We start from the raw sequence: 23,295 nt of genomic DNA, 5'->3' as shown, positions 1-23,295 counted from the left end.
TACCCAATCTTGTCAAAAGAGAGTCATCGCTGCCCTCTAGGGGCCAAAAATAGTCATTAGGCTCACTAGACCTGTTTGAAACTTTCACCACAGCTGGGCAAGGCTTTACTCCACCCGTTTCCCCCTGGGTGGACGTCTTTTAACGTCTTTGGCGCTCCTCCGTAGGTTTTTGCAGAACGTCATTTAACGTCTTTGGCAGTAAAAGAGTTAAAAATAATAGTGATAGTGGATTTTTTTTAATTCATTATTATTTAAATGGCGCTAAACAATACACACTGTCTGAACATGTTCCAGCCCATTGACAAGCCATTGCACACCTAAAAGCACATTACATGAGAGGCAACAAACATAATAATGAGTGCAGCACAGGTAAGGAATCTTACATGTTCTCTGTTTTGTCTATGTCCCATGCCCTCCTCCACTGTCCCTTGGCATTCTTGTGACGCGCCACTCTCTCCTTGTCAATCTTCTCGCGCTCCTTTTTCCACTGCAGGTACTCCTTCTGCTCCTCCTTCGATGTGGGGATGTTGAGGTCTGTGATTTCCAGCTCCTTGACACAGAAAAAAACAGCTTAGCACTTTTGCAAGTATAAAAAGATAATCCCGGGTGGATTGGATTGACCCAATTCGAATGACATTAGAACGCTGTGTAAAACAAATATAAACAGAATACAATGTTTTGGAACCCCCGCGACCCTAGTGAGGAAAAAGCGGCCAAGAAAATGGATGGATGGATGGACAATGTTTTGGAACATCCTTTTCAATCTATAGTATCAAGATATTTAATGTTCAAGTTGAGGAACGTTTAATATAAATAAATAAATGTTCTCAAGTTTTGAATTTGATGACAAGTTTCAAAACAACTGGGACAGGGGTGACAAAAGACTGGGAAAGTTGAGCAAAGAGCAACCCTGAAAGGCTCATTTGCTCACAATCAAGAATGGGGTGAGGTTCACCACTTAGTGAACAATTGCGTGAGCAAATAGTCCAGCAGTTTAAGAACAAAGCATTTAGAGATTTCATTATCTAAGGTCCGTAATATCATCAAAAGATTCAAAGAATCTGGATAAATCTATGCACGTAAGCGGCAAGGCAGAAGACCAACATTAAATGCCAATGACCTTTGACCCCTCAGGCGCCACTGTATTGCAAACCAGTATTACTATTTAAAGGATATTGCCGCATGGGCTCGGGAACACGTCAGAAAAAAGTCAGTTAACGTAATTTGTTACTACATCTACAAATGCAATTTAAAACACTACCATGCAAAATGAAAGCCATTTATCAACAGCACCCAAAAATGCTGCCGATATGAAGTCAATCGGTGTGCTGTGGTCTGACGAGTCCACATATACACAAATCATCAATGTCGTGTCCTCTGGGCCAAATGGCAAAAGGACCATCCAGATTGTTCTCAAAGTCCAAAAGCCAGCAACTGTGATGGTATGGTTATGTGTTAGTGCCAATGGCATGGGTAACTTGCACATCTGCACAAGTTTATCCATCCAGCTAGCACACATTTCCATTTGTACATTTGTCACCATGTCTGTCTCTTGTCAAGTTAAGGTGAGTGCACAATGCATTCATTACACTTGTTTAATAATAGAAAAGAAAAATATTGCTTCAGAAAGAAAATGGATTATGTTTGACCTAAAAATTACAGTTGTACTTAAATGTAGATTAAAATCACGGTATAGCGCCGACTTAATAGTAATGGCGCATCGGCTAAAGAGCAGCATAAACACTCGTGACATTTAATTTTTATTAGAGCACATTTGAAGCGTTACTCACGCTAATATGCACTAAACAGTGCAGTGGAGCGGAAGAAAACAATCTGATAAACATGGGCCATCGCAAAAAAAGGAGTGCATCTCGTCTCTAAGATAGATTAACAGCAACGGCATTGTAGGGTGGTGTTCAAAATGAGATTTTATTATTATTCATCCATCCATTTTCCGAATAATAATAATAATTATTATCATTATTATATTATATGCACCTATCAATTTTCTCTTTACAAGGGTCGCGAAGGTGCTAGAGCCTATTATTATTATTATGATTATCATTATTAATGTATCTACATATCAATGCTGCCTTGGCGGAAGATGTGTCCCTCCATGGATGCCAGTTTATGCCCTTTTGGGTTGCACAAAACACATAGAAAAAAAGCTGCGTGTTTGTTACTGCGAATCCACACAATGGAATATGCTGAGATAATAGACCAGGAAAAGCACAGTGTACAGTAAATGCAATTATGTCCCCTCCCTACATTCTACTCTTAACCTGTTTATTGATTACAATGATGGGAGCAGAAAGGATTGCGTGTGATACTAAAAGGAAATGTGATGGAGGCTTTTTAACACATCAAAGCGGACTGAGGCTGTGCGCTCTTGTTAAAAAAGCCCTGGAGTGAACCCGGGCTACTGAGGGAAATCATGTAAACGCTAACTCTGAGGAGAAAGTGTTTATTTTTATTTATATAAAGTAGGCAGAAAAGACAATCGCTGCCGCTTAGAGAACTTTGAAAACGATGTGATTCTGGGAAAGAAGGGAAATCAATGTTGCTCTCAGCACGTTCATTCTTACTGCAACAATAAAAAAAATAATATGAGAGAGAGAAAACAGCTGAGTAAGGGTGATGTTTTCCCACTCATGTTTGTACCAATCGCAGCCAAGTAAACATGTTGCCTTCCTGGAACACGAACATAGCATCTGTTTTTCCAGCTCCTCTCCTCCTCCTCCTCCTCCTCCTGCTCTGGACCCCAAAGGACTCTGGGTACCACAAGGGAAGTTGCTCCTTGCATGTTCCAACTGGCCTGCTGCTATCAAGCCAGGCCACCCTGCTACATATGACTTGTCAATGAACTGCCTTCATGAAGAACAATGTGAGAGGCCGGTTTCCACTGACAAGTATCAACCTCGGAGGGCTGCGATATGACTTAAAAAAAAAGGTTTCTTTGATAATCAAGCAGCACTGTTATTAACAAATACAGTTTTATTATAATTAATGTATACATTTGCATGGGAATTCTGAGATTCACTTGTTAAAACTTCTCATAACAGTATTACTTTTTTTCCCTATGATGTTTATTGCTGTAACAACTTTGTCACTGCTTTTTTTTTTTTTTTATGTTTTTGGGATGTCTGCATTCAGTTTCATCCCAAAAACGCAAAAATAAAAAAATATATATATATAAAAAAAAGGGGGGGGGGGGCGTAAGTGTTTTTCACATAGCAAAACTGAATGTGAACATTCAGTTTAATCCAAAAAACGTTAAAAAATAAAAAATAAAAATAAAAGTTTTTCACATAGCAGCAACACTTTTTTGGGTGGCATTTTTGTGACAAATTTTACAAGAATAAAAATTATAATATTTGATTAGAATAAAAAAATGATATTACAACCATCAATGTGAAATAAGGTTGTTGGGTTCCTAGAAAAGCAAACCAAATTGAAATTTGACTACTGCATTAACAAGAACACAAAAAGTTGGGATATTAAGCAAACATTCCAGGATAAACCTAAAATGCACTTTAACCTTTACAGCTCATCTTACTTAATCTGATATTTTCTTAACATTGAATGCAGAGTTTCAGTATATTAAACACTTAAACAAGATGCGGAACAGCAAAATTCCGCATGGTGTTTGATCCATGAGATGCCTATCTGTGACTCTTCCAGTCTCTCTGTATTGCTGTTGCAACCTTCTGATAACACTGACAATTTAAGTTCAGTCGCCACTTGCCTCAGAAAATATCCTGCTTTAAGCATCAGATTGGTGAGACGCTGTTGATACATTTTTACGTGTCATCTTGGTGTTGTGATTTTAAAATGTAAGCAGAAAGATAAAGAGAGCTTTTTAAATTTACTAATTCTAATTGAATAAAGTTCACCACAGTTTATAGTGCATCCCTCCCTTTTTGTGAGCAGCCTAAATATACATTTTTGGATTGCTGGCCAATCACTGGTGGAACCCATTATTTAACCTCCCAAAGGGTACCAATTGTCCAACCGTTGGGCCGAATGCAAAGGAGGCAAGGTGCAGAGAAGCAACAGGGGCACAACTGGCATCACTTGCACAGCGGGCCTTTGAAGCCCTGCGTCTGCTTCCTCCCCACTCAGCCTGTTCTTTGCTAATCTGCGAGACAGCTCTGAGTTACTCCAGCGACGTTTCATGCAAGACGCACATACGCACCAGAAAAAGTGCACCTGCTCTTATTCTTCTGTTTCTGAAAAGCATGCAATTCTATTATTATTATTATTATTATTATTTATATATCTATCTATCTATAAGAGTCTCATCAATTCTGTAATCAAATCAAGAAGGATAAGATATAAGGAGCAACACTGCACCCAAGTGGATTAATAGCGTCATAGCAGGGGCGACCTGATTGCAAATTCCCACTGCAATGACGTCATCATCACAGCAGTTTGTGGACAAGCCACTAAAAATAAAATGAGTCAAATTGTATTGTTGAAAGCACAACTCTGGTGCAAATATCAGATAGGCTATGTCATAATGAACCCTCATTAAAAATTCACTTTTGACAGAAACACGGAAAAAGTCTCTTCTACCTTTCCTTTCTTCTTTTGTCATCTGTCCTCTGTCTCACACTCTCTGCCTCTCCGACCCTTTCCTGGCAACTCTCCAGACCTCTCTTTTTGCTTGCATAATGAGCCTTTTCATGGCGAGAAAGCAGTCGAATGTTAATTAGATCAAATCGGCCTTTTCAGGGCGGTGAGCAATGCAACACAATCGTGCTGGAGAAGAGCAGACCACTTAAGGAAAGAGAAATAAGAGGCTGGAAGCAGACAGTTTCTCCCCTCGCTCCCCTCTATTGTCACTCTCAGTGTGTGAACAGACAGCAGTCGCCTGCTTCAAGACATTACAACCTGCCAGATGGCCACACCCCTTTCTCAGTAACTGTTTATTTCCAAGTACGAAAAGCTGGAAACAGACAGTGAACACTGCCATTGCTATTATTTAAGTGCAGATTCAGCGCAGGAGATGAATAACGAGACTAGAATAGAGAACAATATGATTTATCACACGTTACTACAACTTGCTCTTCCCGTATTTTAGTACCGCCTTCTGAGACTGCACTGTTGCCGGCGATGAGGATTAGCTGCCTGCGCATCAATTTAGTGATTAACCGGCGTCTGAGCACGGCTGCATGTACACGTGAGAGGGAACAGCTGTCTCAAGGTTTCTTCATACTCGGGGGGGGGCGCCTTAAGGTCAGTGACAGTGTGGCATTTCACACCCGGGCCGAGGGGGCACTTAAAGTCCAAGTGTGTCTCAGTGCATTAATGTTAAACACTACAGTAAAATCATTTGTACCTGATGTGACATCTAACATGTCAACACGTCAATAACAAGGCCATGCATGAGGGGGGACTCGAGACCTTGGATTGATTGACCAGCCTGTTTCAGAGTGAGTGCCACTCAAGTTTCATGTTGTGTGAAAAACAGAAGCACAAACCAGCTAATGATAAGCGTTCACTATGCTATTATATTTTATTATCCCTTCATACTATGTCAAGCAACAAAAAAAAAAAGAAAGTGGTCAAACGAATACGTGCAATATGAATTCACACGGAACGTATGGTGTTCCACATGGTTCAGTTCTGGGGCTTCTGCTGTTTTCATTGTATCTGCTGCTCCTGAGTTCCATCTCAAGAAAACAGCAGTGGTTGTTTTTTAAAGTACTCTATAAATATAGAGTTGATATGATTTGCAATGCCAATATGAGCAATTCTAATCCAGCAGAACAAGCTATCTAGCATAACTAAACAAACACTTCCCTACACTGCATGGAGATGGGGAATACAAGAACACAACACTTTCTGAATTCAAGGTGGATTACAGATTCCAGTAAACGCTATAAATATGTCTTGGATTTGAAACAAAAGTAAAGAAGGGTTTGGTGAATGCGCATAGGAAACTGTTGGGGTTCACTACCTCCAACAAGGTTAGTCATTATATTTTCATTTATTTGATCTTGGTGGAAGAAGAATACTTTCACTGTGACACATGACAAAAGAGTTACTTTTTACTTCTTTCGACACGTTTGTGCCAAGTAATATTGATAAAAAATTAAACGTGATATGCACATATGTGACCCAAATCACTTTGTCATCATTAAAGCTGCTCAACGCAAAAAAAAATTATTGAATTTTAAATCGCCACTGCCACCTGTGGCCCAAAAAATGAAACTGCACACACCCTTCTTTGCGTACACAATGTAGTAAATGCACAAGACGTCGCAGAGAGAGGGTGGGAAATTCAAACCCGAATCCAGTCTGGCTGACGCCATGCTCATCCCCGGGGACATTTAGGGTTAGTGTATGACACAATTGGGATAGAAACCGAAAAAAGTGCAGTTACACTTTAGACCACAGGTGGCGGTCATGAGTAAAAAAGTGTCAAACTCCACAAAGTACCTTTAAAGGTTTTATGAGGGTACCTTTTTTTTCTTTCTTTACAATGAGGTCAACCAGCATTCTTGAGCAGGTTGTGTTTGACTTTAGAGCCTCTATTAAATTCATCTGTCTGCCTGTTTTTATTTTGGTTTATGAACAATTATGTAAGATCATGTTGGGAACAGAGAGACGAGACTTGGCTATTTGCATTCTGAAGCAATGAGTTCAATCACGACTTAAGCAGCAGAAAGAAAATATATTCATTTTGGAGGAATTTTCTAATGTATGCGTTCTTCTTATGAGCTACGCCACAGTTTCATGGAAATGTATTAGGATTTTTTTGCTTGTTTGTTTCGCATTTGCATATCAACATTTCAGACAACAGCAGCTGTATTAATAGCCTTCCTATCCTTGTCCCATGCCAGTAACAGCTTTGATAAACTGCCTGTCTGCCAGCTATTGTGCACCACTGCTGGAGGGGCGTGGCCAGTCTGGCCCCTATGTAAAACAGCTCGGTGACGTATGGGAGGGGACACAGACAGGGCATGAGAGAGGAAGCTGCCTTTTAAATGGCTCATCAGGAAAGAGTTCAAGTCTGCAACAAACCTGTGCTGTAACATCCAACTTGGTCATGTGATGTGGTTGTTTTCCTATCCATGCCGTCTCCGCACTGCCAGCTTGTACCTCATCAGCTGGGCTCTTGACATCTGACAGACATGAGGGGTCTGGCCTCTTCTCAGGCTTCTCACACACCACTCTTTTACCCTAGAAAAGGTTTGGTAATGTCATAACTGTGGCAAGGTCAACTGTCACAATACTTTAATAAGTACACCTGCAAAAGCTAATAAGATACAAATACAGTTTGATTGACATTGTTATAGTATTAATTAATTATGTTGAAGTAATGTGAATCACAAACATGAGAACTGAAAATGGGAGTGAAATGCAATATTTGAGTCACAGCAAGGTGAAAATATGGATTTGAATCTGCAACAAAGTTTGACAATGTTTATTTTTGCTTTGCAGAACTGTATGCATCATACTGATAGTTGTGACGAACTTTGTCGCATGTCGCTAAATTAAGATTAGAAACACTCCTCAGAATGATGTTCTATTCCACTGGAAATAATTTTTAATCAGCTCTTGTACACGCACTCATTAGATTCTGCAAGTGTATAATAAAGTGCCCTGAGTTACAGTGTTGAATTAAAAGTAAAAAATTCAAAGTACAAAAAAAATACAATAGATTTGTATGATCGGGAAGACTTTTTTTTTTAATCATTATGACACATGCACAAATATATTTACTGTACTGTATTTTGCAGAATAAAATAAAGAAAGAAAGAAAAAAAGAAAGAGAGAAAGAAAGAAAACAATTGTGAATATACCATTCTGCAAGGTGCCTAACCGTGACTACGCAGGGGTCGACTGTTCATTTAAGTTGTAATATCATAATTCACCGCTAGATGGCATGCGTGTCATAGTTGCGCCAGAGCCATATATAAAGAGAGTTTGGCCAACTCTGTTTCAACAGGGTGACAAGATGGCGTCCATATGTCATGTGACCAGCAATTGACCAATTACAGCGTGACCAATCACAGGCTGACGCCATCTTGGTACCCTGCTAAAGCCGAGTTAGCTAAACTCTCTCTAAATACGGCTCTGAGTTGCGCATACACAGGGGGTCTTACAGTGCCCTAAACTACAAAGTGAGCAGGACTAATAATGATAAATTATATAAATAATAATACATATAAAATAAATAATAAGTGAATTATAAATTATGAAAATATGCAAACAAACATAATACTGTAGCTAAATGATATAGGCCGATACATTTTGAGTGAGTTGATTTTAGTGGGGAAAAAATGCACTAATTGAGTTGGTTTGCTGTTTAGCAGTTTTGTGCCATCCTTGAATGCTAATTTTCAGGTAAGACAGCCCTTTGCAGTGGAAAATCAAAATCACAGTATGTGGTTATTTTGTTGTTTGCTTTGTTGCTGTGTTAAGATAGTAAATTTTTACACATGCATTGAAAAAAGGAAAGTATTGTGAAAAATATTAAGAACACATATTTTGCATGTATGCATGGATTTTGCCCATATTTAAAATGGCATTTCTGTCATACATCTGGTTAGGAAATGTGTGGTCCTGTATGACGCAGCAGTTAGGGTGACCAAACATGTACTCTTTTGGGAGAACAGACCATTTTCTTACATCCTGTTTGGGCGTCCGGGGGCTTTTATAAATTCATGAAAATGTCCGGTTGGCATTGCGTGACTAATAGGAGGTCAAGTACACTGTGTAACTGCGACTGGTACCACAATTTCAAGGCCGGGGCAAGTGTCCTCTTTTTTTGTGGAAATGGGAATATGATCACCAAACTGTGCCCCCCTCCAGCATTCACATTGCACATCCCTTTTCTAGACTCACTCTAAATAATGCATAACTCACCTTTTTGCCAGCCATGGTGACAATGAGCTGCTTCTTGTGCCCTCTGCTTACATTCCCAGCAGTCTGCAGAGTAACGTCCTCCCCTCGGCCCGCTCCTACTTCCTCTTGTCCTTTCCCAGCAGGTGAGCAACTGTTAAAGGACTTGGTCACCACCACGCGACTGACCTGCTCCACACATTGGACCACAAGTCGTAAAACATTCCCATAGCTTCATTATGGCGGTGCTTTAAATAATGTCCCAACTCACAGAAGCGGACTTGTTTACTGTGATCGTAAGATCATCAGTTTTGCCCTTACGACTCTGCAGCGCCATTCCTTCTTCTTCTGCTCTTTTCTTGTCCTCTTCCACCTCCTAAAGGCAACTCGACCAAATAGATAACTAATCAGGAAGCATATAAGAGAACAAACACTTTCAACAAAATTCAGAGCCTCGCAGTTTAACGCCTCATGACGACAAGTGAAATTCTCGACGGCGCGCGGCTCTCTTCGGCTGCAGGCAACTTGTCCTCACCTTGTATCTCTTCATGAGCGCCTCGTTCTTCCTTCGAAGAGCCTCGATCTTCTTGTCCAGCTCTAAGTCCCTCTCGTGATCCCTTCTGGGCGTCGGGTCGCAGGGTGTCTGGAAAGGCGGACATTTTTCAGCTGCGGTAATAATGAAACGTAAAACAGGTGACGTATATATATATGTAGATATATCCACTTCAGCCTTACATCACAGATAGCCCATTGAACGGAGAATGTGCAATGCTACGCCTGATGTAATTGCACACAGTCACATGCCCATTGAGCCACAGATGGAGCGTTCATTATGCAGCTCAGTTACATGCGGAGAATGCACATGCAGGACATCCCAAACATTTCAATGTTATGAATGCGGCAAGCAGGGCATGCTTCCATGCGCAATTATAGGCTCCTTAGCCAAAGATTCCATGAGCAACTACAAAACGGCAGCTACAGCTGACATAAGAGTTAAGGGCCAGAAAATATTTGGTCAATGAAACATTTTATATAATTTGGACAAAGTAACATACTTGTAAATATAACATTTGACTATTTGGAATAAAACAGTTTGCAGAAATGAGTGCCTGATGTCTGGAGCTCATGAACATTCTAAATTCTGAATTTCCTTTCTGGAGATGCTTTGCCAGTCCTTCACTGAAGCTACTGTTGGAATGTGGAATATATATTCATATATAAAGTACTTTGTATGAAATATAAGATTAGTATTGATCGTAGCCCTGTGCCTAATTATAATTAAGAGATTCTCTGTCATTTTTACAAGCCATTGCTTTTTTTTTTATTTTTTTAGGAGAGCTCAGTATTGTTCATTCGATTTGACATGTCATCATTGCTCTCCTTTTTAATTTTTTATTACATTTTTTTTAATATATATATATATATATATATATATATTTTTATTTTTTTTTTTACAAGCTATTGCTGGTTGCAGGTATAATTAGGTACACTTGAGTAGTCACCGATACCGATACCAAGTACCGATACCACTAGTACTTTTGATACGTAAAATTGTCCCAAGAAAACAAACAATGACAAATAATTTTAAAGAAATGCCTATATATCCCAATAAAGCATTTTCCCTTACTGGCAATTTTCCTGATCGTAAAACAGCCACAAAATACAAGTAGCAATACCTTGAAACAGGCTGGGTATTGGCCCGATACTGATATCTAGTATTGGTACTTGCCCATCCCTATCCAAAACTATACATGCTATTAAACATTCATAAAACCGAAAAGACCAGCCATTTATATTTTATATTATTTTAATTGATTTTGTCTTCATTAGCCTATTTGGTATTGGAGTAATCAAAAAGTAATTAAAAGTATTAAAGTTACATTAGTTTAATATAATGGTACTTGGATTACATTGTTAACCATTTTTAACAGGTAACTTAAAGTAACCGTCCCGAGTAGTGCTCCGGTAATGGAGCAGTGATGTAGCTGCTTCTGTGTAATATTACATGCAAGTGCACACACCATCACATTGCAAAGATTCTTATGGTTTTCCCCTTGCGGCCACTAATCTGAGTAATGGAAAAGACTGGCAAAGACTCTTTGAACTACCAAAATCTAGGAGAAAAGTTGAGACTCACTTTGGGAGGCAGCATGCTGGAGAGGAGTTATACTGCACCGCTTTTAGTTGTCAGGGAATCCAAACACAACAGACCATGATGACATACCACCAAGAATAGTCGCAAGAGAGCCGACTCTGAATCTCAGCAAAGTCAATGTCAAGCGGCTGCGGCTGCCACCAGCCGCAAACTCTCAGCTGCTCGTCTCTGTGGGGGCTCTACCCTTCTGGGTTTATAAAGCTACTTCTTTGCAAGGGTGACGTAAATGTGTAAACACAATACCAAACCTCTACCGAGGCACGGTGGGGGTACAGACAGGCAGGCCGAGAGGGACTAGGGTGAGTCTGCAGAGAGAAAACTGCCAAGGCGTCCTCCATACCAAGCGGTCTGCCACCTACAGAAGCTCCATGAGGACAGAGAGACCCAAACACGAGTGAAACGCTCGCGTGCAGCCGCAGCTGAATCTGCGACACAGCATAAGCCAGCAGCAGGCAGAGGCAGAGGAAGAGGAAGAGAGCGGGCAGGGAGACAAGGCACTCACAGGTCTTTCCATGTCAGCGCTGATAGCGAGGCTGGGTCCAGACGCGAAGCAGCCGAGGCGGCGGCGAGGGCTGCCTGGAGTCCACGATCATGCCTTGATCACAATGAGCCAAGTTTGGCAAGCAGCCAAGGCAGCCAGCAAACACACAGAGCTCCCCTGTTAACAGATTTCACAGCACCCACCCGCTTGTCCTCCCTCTCTCCCCTTCCCTTTCTCCAACACTCCCACCCTCCATCACATATGCTCTCAGCCTCTTTAAATCACTTGCTCTTTCCCCTGTATAATATACTTAATGTTGGTTGAAAGCACTTTTTCTTCATTGGGTTTAAAAAAAAATCAAGAATATATTCCCAGATATCATTTGGCCGTACTTATACATTCAATACTATATTTTAAGTCCCAGTAAATTGAATTCAGAGATGTGTTTTTTTCCTCAATTTTATTTCGAACATGTATATAAAGAAAAAACAAACGGATTATAAAAATTCATGTGTAAAGACAAAATATATATTTTTTAAAACAACAAACACAACATTCAAGCAACGAAAGCAATACATACCTGTAACCAAGGGCGTCAATCTGGATGAAAAATGTGAAGGGAGCCTTCTGTGAAGCCCCGCCCCTTTGCGTCCATTATTCATAATAAGGGCCCAAATTGTGCAACACTCCTGCTTGTAATACATGTTTGAAGAAAATTGATGAAAACGGCAGACTTCAGAAAATGTAACGGTGCTAAATTGTGGCGATGTAGCATTAAACTGTTTTTCACTATTTCAGTTTCCTGTTTGTTTTTTTAGACATGGCTAAAACGTGAGCATGAGTCACCCCTGCCCTATATTGTTCACAGCAGTGGTTATCAGACACAATTGGTAAAAAAATTAATAAAATAAAAAGTTTTTTTCCATTAATATTACTAGGCCCATTTGTACAACTACAGCATGCAGCTGCATGCTGTAGTCGTACATGATAGCTAGCTAGCCAGCTCTGCCAACAACCCAAAAAAATGCATTTTCCCTGCATACCTCAATTTACAGAACAACTCAGTGTCATTACTTAAATCCCCAAGCGAGGAGGTGACGCCATCGACGAGTTTGCCCTCCATCTTCCGGCCAAGAGGAACCCTGAAAGCCTGTTAGCTCATGAGCTAGTTGGTAGCTACCACCTCTCATTGTGGTGTGGAAAGCCCCGTGTTGATAGGTCAAATATGATGTAGGGATGTGTCGGCTAAAAAGATGCTAACTGAAGTAGTAACAATTGATCAGCGGGGTGTGGCTTCACACATTCAGTGGACATGCCCACAGCGTTTGAGAGCCAAGACAAGGGCTTGATTTTTCACAATTTTGAAGCCTTATTTAATACACTTGCAGATTTTTTTTGTTTGAAAAAAGAAGAAGAAGCTTATCATTTTCATTTTGGGAATCCCTCCATCTCAATGGAGATGCTGAATTTAATCTTATGAGGGAAAATAAGGACATATGTGGTCGTAAAGGGCTACAAAGCAAAGCAAAGTGGTTGTGCTACTCCATAGTCCTTTTTATCACCTACTTATCACTATTTTCCCCACCTTTTTTTACTAGTGTTGTTCCGATACTGTTTTTTAGCCCCCGATACCCAGCTTTGCGGTATCGGCCGATGCCGATACCATACCGATACCTAAGTTGTTGTTTTTTCTCAACATGAAATTCTGTCCTGCCGTTGGTTCAGAGCATTCAAGGGCCAATAGGATATCTTAGTTCAGCATGCAGTGAACATGTCACACATCAGTGAATGTCGTGCATGAGCAAGACACAAGATGCTGCATCCAAAGTCCTATATTAGCGTCAGAATTAATGGTATCGGCATGTTACTTGTTAGTACTCACCGATACCTATACCACTGCCTTAATGACTGTAATACCTGTATCGGTATCGGAACAACATGACCCTGAATAGAAACGGTATAGATAAATAGGACGATAGCTGGATTGACGGCCTACACATTAAGTGTGGTTGACCTCAGTGACATCAAGTGTCACGTAGCAGCAAGAGGCCAGACATGCCACGGGCTTCTCAGTGAGAGCTCTGACAGCAAATGCATTCAGACTCAGCAAATTACATATAGCATTACGGAAACATGGCATAGCCTACATACTGCAGTCAATAATACTGTTGATGGGCAAACTCCCTGTACAAATGTAATAATTTGTAAATTAAGCATTTAACATATTAACATGCCCCCCTTTCTTAAAAAAAAAAAAAAAAGCTTTAAATAACACTTCTACTCAGGACCCATAGCTGTGACACCAACAAACAATGAAAATGGGTGAAATATGGAATTGTTGCCCCCTTTACATAGCTTCCAACTTTTATGGTAAACTTTACGAGAAAACAAAATAAGTTTCTAATGTTTCGACAGATTGTGTTTTTTTGTACCAATTGACACAATAAGTGGCTCCATAAAATGCAAAACACAGAGACACATTTTACATTCATTTGTCGTTATCGTTCGATTCAAAATGCGGCATTTTAGATGAGGGATGATTATAAAAAATGATCGATAGCGAAATTGAGGCGGTAATGATCTACCAAGTGAAATTAAATTTTAAAAAACAAAACTTAAAACTAGTAAGCAGTAACATTATCAGCTATAAAACGAATGTCAGTTTTACACTTTGTCATTACAGTAGTCTGAGACTCTGGAAAATGCGTCATTAACACAAAGTGTTTGGTTAATTTTGTAACACTGCACTTTCTAAATGTTTACATGAAAATAAGTACTTACGAAATCAGGAATGCGTGTAATGAAAACTTTATTTGATGACGTTATAAGGCACTGCAGTGACGCCAAAGGACCACCAGATGGTAATATGAGACAAGACTTCGTTGATAGTGTAGCTGTTGGAAAATAGTCGACTGCCTATCTATGTTAATGTAACCTAACCCTTCATTAACGGAATTTTAGAAAAATCATGTACTACACTACACTGCCAACTCCAGCAATTAGAGCGTTACAATGCCATTGTTGTGCCTGTTTGCAGGGGGGGCGATTTTTTTCTTTTTCAAATGTTTAAAAATGTATGAGAAAACGTGAAACAAATTAATGACTAAGACTCTATAATAATTATGGCTAAGACTCTATAATAATTATGGCTAACACTCTATAATAATTATGGACTGCTAGTAAATGACAAACATCGATTTGAAGACAGGAAGCAAACCGATAGGGCGCACACACGTATTGTCCAATGGGGTGTCCAAAAATCCAAAGTAGGCGTAACTTCCGGTTTAAATGTCACGTGACTAGATTAAAGTCGTGTGACACGAGAGTAAATGGCAACGCGAATAACATTACTAACGTACAGTAAGTATCCAAGGTCTTTTAAAATCATTCTTGAGTTTCATCCGATGTCACGTATTATTTTTGCGAATTTGTAATATTATTTTTCTTGTATACGTGTTTTGAACGTGCCGAGCTTGATGCTTTTGACTGGCTCGGAGGTTTAAAGTTTGCTGGTGGTAACATTTACTTTCTCGCATCAATTGAGTATTGATTGCAATTGTCATAATTTGTAGCTACAAACAAGGAAGGCACAAGGAGGAGTCGAAGATAATACAGTAATTGGGTCGGGAGGCTCTGCCTGCCAGCACATTTCTAAATGGGTATGTAGACATTCTTTTCTAGATCTGTGGATGAATCCGTACCTGTAATTGTATTGTTCCATGTGAACAATTACATAAACATTAACATATGAACTACAATTTATTTTTTGTACAGTACATCCAGTCTGAGTGCCGTGTCAGAGCATGCAGGTCAAATGGGGAATGATTTGATGTTAGATACAATGCCAAAAGAGTGTTGTCATCATCTGTATAGCAAAAGGTGACAAAGATCCATCATTTTACTGTAAAATTAATAATCTAGGCCATGTCATCACTGATCAAATGTTTAATGATATGCACAGACAAACATGTTACATGCGCAAGCTAGCATGTTGGTTAGAAAATTCCTCAAGTGTTTGGAGAATGTTCATTATGTTGTTCCAGCCAAATTGTACTCTGTACACTGCTCCCTTGTGAACAAATTCAAAAAGTCAAGCATCTATAAGCTCAACAGTGCGTAAAAAGACTGCATGTGCATATTGCTTGGAAGGCCAAGGTGCAAGTGAAATGTTTTGTAGTGCATTTAATATTTTTCACGCACTGCTAGGAAATGGTCATATAGATTTATAAGCCATTTGAATGCTTCTCCGAATTGGATGATTGGGCTGCCGTCAAACCCTGGCTTTAGTTCTTTGTGAAACTAGTTGAATTATTATTATTTACATTTATTTTGTTCTTTTCTTCTTAAATATTTAAATCATATATTTTATTGTGTATTGGATATGTGTTTTTTATGGACTATGAGTCTGCTGAATAAAGTTGATTGAGATCAAAACGATAAAACATTTCAAATCCCATATGATGCTTTCTCCTGTCTTGCAGGCCACTGGCACATCATGTATCTATCAAGCTGCTGAGCGACTACATTTTCTCTTGACCATGGATCCTGAACAGCAGCTACCTCCATCTGAGGCCACCTCCCAGGCCATTGCAGAATACTTTCCATGGAACGTTCGATTCCAACTTATCGGCCTAGGTTTTGCCTTCTATGCCTCGGTCTTCCTCCTCGCTCACTTCCTGTCTTCATCGCTATCCCGCACGTACAATTGCCTCCAAGCTAAAGAGAAGGTTTTCTGGAGCCTTGCGGCTACCCGCGCAGTGTTTGGCATCCAGAGTTCAGTAGCTGGTCTCAGAGCACTGACTCAGGACTCAAGGTTGAGCAGAGACATAGCGAGTGGGCAGGAGGACTGGTCATGGTTTAATATGCTCACAGCCACGGGGTTCTTTGTTTTTGAGAATGCAGCATTTCACGCCTACAGTTTTATGTTTCGGTCACTTGACCTCGCCCTGGCAACGCACCATTTCTTCGCCCTGGCAGGATACGGAGGGGGAATTATGTCAGATTCCATGGGCCACTTTGTGCCAATGGTGGTGCTACTGTTGGAAATGAGCACACCATTCACCTGCATATCCTGGATGCTTCTGAAGGTAAGACAATATTGCATCGCCTGTGTTTTGTTTATCTTTTTAGGGCGCAATTTGAGATGAAATGGTATGAAAATATCCGATCACTATTGTGTTTCCAATTGTAAAATAATGGTTTTGAAATAGTAATACTTTTTTTGTACTCCATTTAATATATGTAGTACAAAAGTCGTCAGGTTTCATTTAAAATCTTAAAAATATGTTTTATGTTCTTAGAGAAGGAAGTTATATTTTTATTTCTGAGCTATACTTTCTTGTTCTGCCGTTTAAGTTACATTCAGTTCATCAAAGCGCATTACAGATGTTAAATAGTCAGTCGTTTTCAACTGTACTTGAAGTAATTACATTTGGTCTGCATGCATGAGGCACACACGACAGAAGACATTCTTTCATTGAGTTGGATGTATGCTTGTATGTGGCTTACATTGGGAAGGGAAGAATTCCTTTGTCCTTCCATCTTGACTAAAGTCCCACTTCCTGCTGAAGACCCCCCCCCCCCCAGCCCCCCCAATAACTTCAAAGCACAATGCTGTATTTTGTAACTGTGCAGAAAATACTAATATAAAACACATTGTGTGATGGTCTGAGATATAATTTTTTTTAACAGTAATTAAAGCAAGTAGGGCTGGGCGATATGGCCAAAAAATACATATCTCATACTGGATAATTACGATTTTAATAATAATAATAAAAAAAACAACAACAAACTTTTATTTATTCAAAAATAAATCCTGAGCAAAATGTTCAGACAACAATATTCTATACTGACTTTAAGTTTTAACGTAAAGTTAACATTCATAGCTTGTGCAAAAAATAGCTATTCATAAGAGTATTATTTATATGCACCTCGATTTCACGATTTCGCAAATTTTCAATGACTTGATTTTTAAAATGAAGATTAATCAAATTAATTTGATTTATTGCCCAGCCCTATAAGTTAGTAATAAAAAAATAAAAATAAAACTGCAAACAAGTTTTGAAAAATATTTATTGTGGGCTAATGTTTAGTATCAGGAAGAAAAAAAAAGTATATATATATATATATATATATATATATATATATATATATATATATATATATATATATATATATATATATATATATATATATATATATATATATATATATATATATTTTTTTTTTACATTTTAATATTATTGGAGAAAATGTCATTCATTTTAGAAGTTTTGTTAAAAAGTGAAACTCATAGCATCTACACATTACACATATCGATTCGTGATACGTATAAGGAAAGATACTTTTCACAAAGCCAAATCCAGCCAGTTTCTTACATTTAAGTGGAAGTCAACCCTAAAATTTTCTTTACAATATGTTGTATGTGCCCCCACTAGTATAAACACGCATTATGATTAATATTGGGGTGTTGAATGTGAGTTAAGCAGCAAAATCCACCCGTTTTTAATCCATCCATTTTGCGACTTGCTGTCGACTGAAAATGACATCACAGTTGCTCAGGGCTCAGGTAACGACCAATCACGGCTCACCTTCAGAAAGCAAGTGAGCTGTGATTGGTCGTTTTCTCCGTTTGCTCTGTTGTTTGTTGATGAAATTGTGACATCCCTAGTACATAATGTAAAGTTTTTTTACATTTCTTTCCTTCTCACTCTCTTTGTTCATGTTAGGCCGGCTGGGCTAGAAGTCTGTTCTGGAAAGCCAACCAATGGGTGATGATCCACATGTTCCACTGTCGCATTGTCCTAACCTACTACCTTTGGTGGACAAGCTTTAACCACTGGGAGGTGATCAACAATAACTTCCCCCTGGCCTTACGCCTCGTCTTCTTCATCGGCCTGCTGCTGCTCACCATTATCATGAATCCATTTTGGACCTACAAGAAGACCATGCAGCTCTTCAACCCTGTTGACTGGAACTTTGGCAATAAGCCGGCACTTGGAAACAACCGCACCGAGGATCAGGCTGATGCTGCTGACAAACCTCATGCAAGTTAAGAAGTAACAGCGAAGTTGGTTACCAGGCACAGTTACTTTTTAAGGTGACTTAAAAGGAACCCCCGACTGTCATGACAAGTTTGCTCTGTATTATTTATTTGATTGTTAGTAACATAAGTACGAGATTCATTTTTCAAAAATCGTTTCCAGTTTAATACATTTTGTAGAAACTTTATTTGCACCTACGGCGCCATTGTTGTTTACGTCGCAACGCATTCGGCGCGTAGTGACGTAGAATGGCGGCTGGCTCTCTGCCGAGCAATGTGAAATAATGTAACGACGTAAATAACAATGGCGCCGTACGTCCAAATAAAGTTTGAATCTTATAGTTATGTTAGCAACAACCAAATAAATAATATAGAGCAAACTTGTCATTACAGTTGGGGTTCCTTTTAAGCTTTTTTGAAAGAAAAAAAAAACGCACCTGAATCGACCTACTTTATTTGTACTATTCACTTGAAATAATTCCCATGTACTTGTTCTTCACATTTGTATTTTAAATTAACATATATATATAATTTTATAATATACAGCGTAAGGCTGTAAATGCACCAAGCGGAGTGACAATTTGGTGGCAGAAACTCGGTCTAAAGTTGCACTTGCTCTCACCACATCTGTATACTGGCACAGCTGGCGATTTTGGTGACTTCGATTTGATTTTAAATATGTTCTTAGCTCAATTCGGCTCACTGTAATATGATGATTCTCGATCAAATAATCACCCAATTCTACATATACTGCCCTTTGGAAGGTAATCGTTTGGGTGGGAGGCTGACGTAAAAAATGAATGCATTACTGATTGGCACCGAGCCGAGGACCGGTGGTTGAGGACCACAGATCTAAACCACAATTGTGAGGAACTAAAGTGTGAATTTTTGGAGTGTGTAGAGAAGCTGTTAAGTGGAAACCATGCTTTTAATAGACAAAACGCAATATGATGTGGTTCTTCTTTTGAATTATAGTTGAAAATAACAGCGGACGACTGAGCAGGTGGGGATTCAACTTTTGAATCCACTTTACAACCAAACAGTATAAAACATGTTGTAGTTCATCAATGCTGAACGAACGACTGGGACATGCCCAGACTACGGCTCTGTTGGACTAATGCTTTCATCATAAACCTTAAAGGGGAAGTCAGCCTTAAACATTTCTTGATAATAACATGTTATATGTGACCTCACTAGTCTAAAAATTACATTGGTGGAATATGAGTTAAGCAGCAAAATCCAGCAGTTTTATTGAATATCAGAAGGCGGCCAATTTTCCACTTGCTGTCGACTGAAGATGACATCACAGTTGCTCAAGGCTCAGGCAACGACCAATCACAACTCACCTGTTTTCTGAAGCACAGCTGTGATTGGTTGCTACCTGAGCAACTATGATGTCATTTTCACTCGACAGCAAGTGGCAATATGGCCGCCTTCTGATATTCAATAAAACTGCTGGATTTTGCTGCTTAACTCATAGTCCACTAACGCAATATTAACTAGAATACCGTATTTAGACTAGTGGGCCTGTATGGAACATATTGTCAAGAATTTTTTTTGGGGGGGTGGGGGGCGTTGACTTCTATGTTACCAAAAGATTTCAATAGGTTACATGTGTTATTTTTCACAGTATGACAGAGTGTAGCATGCAATGGTTTTTAATTGCAGAAAATTATTTTAACAAGTGAAAGATGCTTTTTTTTCTTCTGTGCTCATTATTAACTGAAACGGGTTTGATTCAGAATTACCGCAAAGTGTTTTAAAATGCAATCCAGGTACGTTCATGTGATTGTTGCTGTGTACTAATTAGTTCCAGAAAAGGTCAAGGCCAAGTGGTTGTCCAAAGCAGGAGTCATCATTCCACAGTTTGGTTGGCCCAAAATACAGGTTTGCAAATCGCTGGCGTCGGGCAAAAAGTTGGTGAATTTTAATTTTTATTTAAAAAAATCTGTACTATTGGTCAGAACCACACATGTTTTTTTAAATTATTATTTTTAATTTTATTTTTTACAAATTATTACCCAATCAATAGTGTTCTAAATGGCTTGCTCTGATGGATGCCATGGTTGAACAAACATGCTGTTTTGGGGGTCTCCTGAAAAGTGCTATTTTGGAGGTACAAGGATTTGGCCTGACGCTAGCGAAATGTAGTTGTTATCCTTCTACTTTGTTAATTATTTGTTACCACATGAAATGAATCAACCCATAGATGAATAGGTCAACGAGGGCCCATTGAATGGCCACCAAAATCACAAGGGGTGTTCAAGTTAAAGTACAGTACTATGTACATGAAAACCACACTGTTGATGATGTGTAAATTCACAAGAAAAGTATGCGAAGGAATTGATTTTCTGTCAAAGTGTGCGTGAGTGTAGAAACTACAGGAATGTGTAAATGCTCAGGGTCATTAATTTGAACAATATGAGGTTGTACTTCATGGCCATTTATGGGTGTAAGTGCACAGGTGACTTAATAAAGCTTTTTTGAACCCTAGTGTGCTGAGATCCTCGTGTATGTTATTTTTTTTTTAAAAAAATGCTAAGGAACTATGCAGTATGCTGTTAATTTGTTGTAAATATATTTTATTACATATAAGAAAAGTGTATGTTTATATGAAAATTCAACATTTGAATGAAATGAATAAAAGAGTTAGTCTATGGCAGAAATATAAAGAATTTACACATAATCTTATATTTATGTACAATAAACCAATACATTTGTTAGTGTAAAACTTGAAACGTTTTGGTTTAAAAAAAAAAATGTTTTTACTAAAAGTACTTCTCATTACATATTTACTGTATAACAGTAAGCAGTATAGTTGTTTCAGATGGCATCACAGGCCATTGTAGAATACTTTTCATCAGTCAGTTTACAAATATTGCGAGGCTTCCAACAGGATATGTTCTCAAAGGGCAAGTGTTATTATCAGCAGGATGCAACAGAGATGCAGAGAGACTGGAAGAGTCACATGAGCAGAAAGTTTAAGTGAACATCCCTGGAAATGTATCTGTCTACCTGTCGTGAATCTTGTCATTCAGCTCCTTGTTAGAAAACTGCAAGCTGTGTAAAAAGCAGTTCAACGTGTGCATTCAAAAGTTTAGATTTTTTTTGAATGTTCAAATAGGCCTCATAATGTTTTGATAATTAGACCTAGTATGCAGAATATTGCATTTAATGTTGATGTTTAAAAAATAAAAACATATCAATAAGTGTTCTGGTTGACCAGTTCACATATATTATCAGTTCACATGGTCCCCAGGTTAATATTTAACTTTTGATTAAAACGCTTCCCAACGTTGTTAAATCTTTAACTGTGTCCATAAAAGGTTGACATTAGGTATTGCAACAATTGTGCAAATGGTTCCCTTCCCTATCATTATTTTAAATGTATTGAGCAATAGCACTTATACACGTTAGAAAAATCTCTTGGCACACTACCAAACAAAAATGTCACAAAGATAACACAATATAATAATGCTCTTGTGTCAATTTAGTCACAAATTGACTTACTCACATAAATTTCAAAACCTTTAAATGAAAATGGATAATTTCCTGATCTCACGACACTATGTTTGGGAAATTAAGAATCTCTGCATGGTGAACAGTGAACACTGATGTGTACCTAATGCTTCATATACGATAGTGTGAAAATATTAAGGCGTCCCATTTCCAGAAGATCATCAATCGATCTAAAATCTTCTCAGGACAGCTGTGCAGTGGGGACTCGGGAGCCACCTCACAAGTCACGTGGCCACATTCCAGTCCTCCCGGGGAGGAAGAAGTTGGCTAATTGATTGACGTCTTCGCTCCTCCAATGGGCGCGTGCTAAACTCGCCCATCGACCAATCAGATGAATGCTTTGGACATGAGGGTTTTTCCCAGGATGGAGCCAGTTTGGATCGAAGGGAGACTAGTTAAGACGGACACCAGGCGAAAGTGTAGTGATGTCTAGTCGCTAATCCAACATTGCTTTTAACGGGTACAGGATTACTCCAAAAGGATAAACTGTAGCGCTTGGTTAAAGTCGTGAAATGGTGAGTTGAAAACGTGTTTTATTGTTTCTGGCAGATTTCTATAACTAAAACTCATGTATTTACTTGCACTTTTTTACTAACGTTAAATTTAGGTGCTGGAAAATGTGTTAAGTTTTTTTTGGCTTGGTGCACGATGAAGTTGGCGTGTTGGGACACGGATTTTACGTGGCGCCACAGGTTGTCAAGTTGCCAATTTTAACGCTGTCCAATAACGTTACTCAGTGTCAACGTGTCCGGGTAGCAGACAATCTGTGTTTTTTTTATTATTATTATTATTATTCTTTTTTAAAGCTCCCAAGTAATTGATTCACCACTCTTTCATAAATAAAACAACGGAAGTATAATTGTATTGTAATTTTATTGACGCAAAAATAAATCAAGTTTGCATGTGCTATTTAGTGAGGAAGTGTAAAGTCTTTCTAAACTGGCGCAGCCAAGGCAACAACAAATTCAAGTAGTCATGCATGGCATTCCTGAGGGAGCAGACTTCCTAGCTCCAGTCATCTGGAATGTATGTTTTTATTCTTTACAGATAGACAAAAACAAAACAAAACATAAATTTCCCATTCTCTCAACATTTGTCTTAATAAAACTATATATGTTGTCATCCACTCAAGAATGGTACTTTACATGTACATGTACAGTCTGCTGTCTTTTGCCATTCATGTTCACACCACACACTCAGTTGTCGGAGTCTTCACTGTTAATTTGTTTAGCAAATCGCCAGGGT

General features: G+C 38.8%; 3 protein-coding genes across 18 annotated transcripts in view; 2 read left to right on the top strand and 1 right to left on the bottom strand.

Annotated features, from left to right (window-relative positions):
* The window catches only part of ccdc9b (coiled-coil domain containing 9B), a 30,595-nt gene extending 18,922 nt beyond the window's left edge, over positions 1-11,673 (bottom strand). For 3 of the 11 annotated variants that reach the window (XM_077555326.1, XM_077555327.1, XM_077555329.1), the window contains exons 1-7: positions 11,511-11,673; positions 11,257-11,433; positions 9,389-9,496; positions 9,125-9,229; positions 8,878-9,042; positions 7,030-7,188; positions 384-550 (exon numbers count right to left, since the gene is read on the bottom strand). In XM_077555326.1, coding sequence (XP_077411452.1) covers positions 384-550; positions 7,030-7,188; positions 8,878-9,042; positions 9,125-9,229; positions 9,389-9,496; positions 11,257-11,433; positions 11,511-11,522 — 893 coding nt within the window. In that variant the 5' untranslated portion in view covers positions 11,523-11,673. The other 8 variants (XM_077555328.1, XM_077555332.1, XM_077555337.1 and 5 more) reach the window with 8 other exon arrangements.
* A 3,039-nt stretch (positions 11,674-14,712) lies between these two features.
* On the top strand, positions 14,713-21,024 carry cln8 (CLN8 transmembrane ER and ERGIC protein). Of its 4 annotated transcripts, none has more exons than XM_077555325.1 (5): positions 14,802-14,849; positions 15,062-15,148; positions 15,971-16,576; positions 18,218-18,588; positions 18,942-21,024. In XM_077555325.1, exons 3-4 carry the CDS (start codon positions 16,028-16,030, stop codon positions 18,542-18,544), a joined length of 876 nt encoding a protein of 291 aa, XP_077411451.1. In that variant the 5' UTR covers positions 14,802-14,849; positions 15,062-15,148; positions 15,971-16,027; the 3' UTR covers positions 18,545-18,588; positions 18,942-21,024. The 4 variants fall into 4 exon arrangements, with proteins under 4 accessions (XP_077411449.1, XP_077411451.1, XP_077411450.1 ...); XM_077555324.1 differs by adding an exon at positions 15,264-15,368 and having other exon boundaries at positions 18,218-21,024; XM_077555322.1 differs by having other exon boundaries at positions 18,218-21,024.
* A 1,405-nt stretch (positions 21,025-22,429) lies between these two features.
* Positions 22,430-23,295, top strand: part of arhgef10 (Rho guanine nucleotide exchange factor (GEF) 10) — a 49,078-nt gene continuing 48,212 nt past the window's right edge. For 2 of the 3 annotated variants that reach the window (XM_077555321.1, XM_077555310.1), the window contains exon 1: positions 22,430-22,565. The gene's annotated coding sequence lies outside the window, so the exon portion shown is untranslated. The remainder of the gene's footprint in view (positions 22,566-23,295) is intronic. The other variant, XM_077555319.1, reaches the window with a different exon arrangement.

Source organism: Vanacampus margaritifer, chromosome 1 (genome assembly GCF_051991255.1).
Source record: "Vanacampus margaritifer isolate UIUO_Vmar chromosome 1, RoL_Vmar_1.0, whole genome shotgun sequence".
NCBI classification, from domain to species: Eukaryota; Metazoa; Chordata; class Actinopteri; order Syngnathiformes; family Syngnathidae; genus Vanacampus; species Vanacampus margaritifer.
Note: the sequence above shows the minus strand (reverse complement) of the source record. Positions and strands in the feature narration are given on the sequence as shown.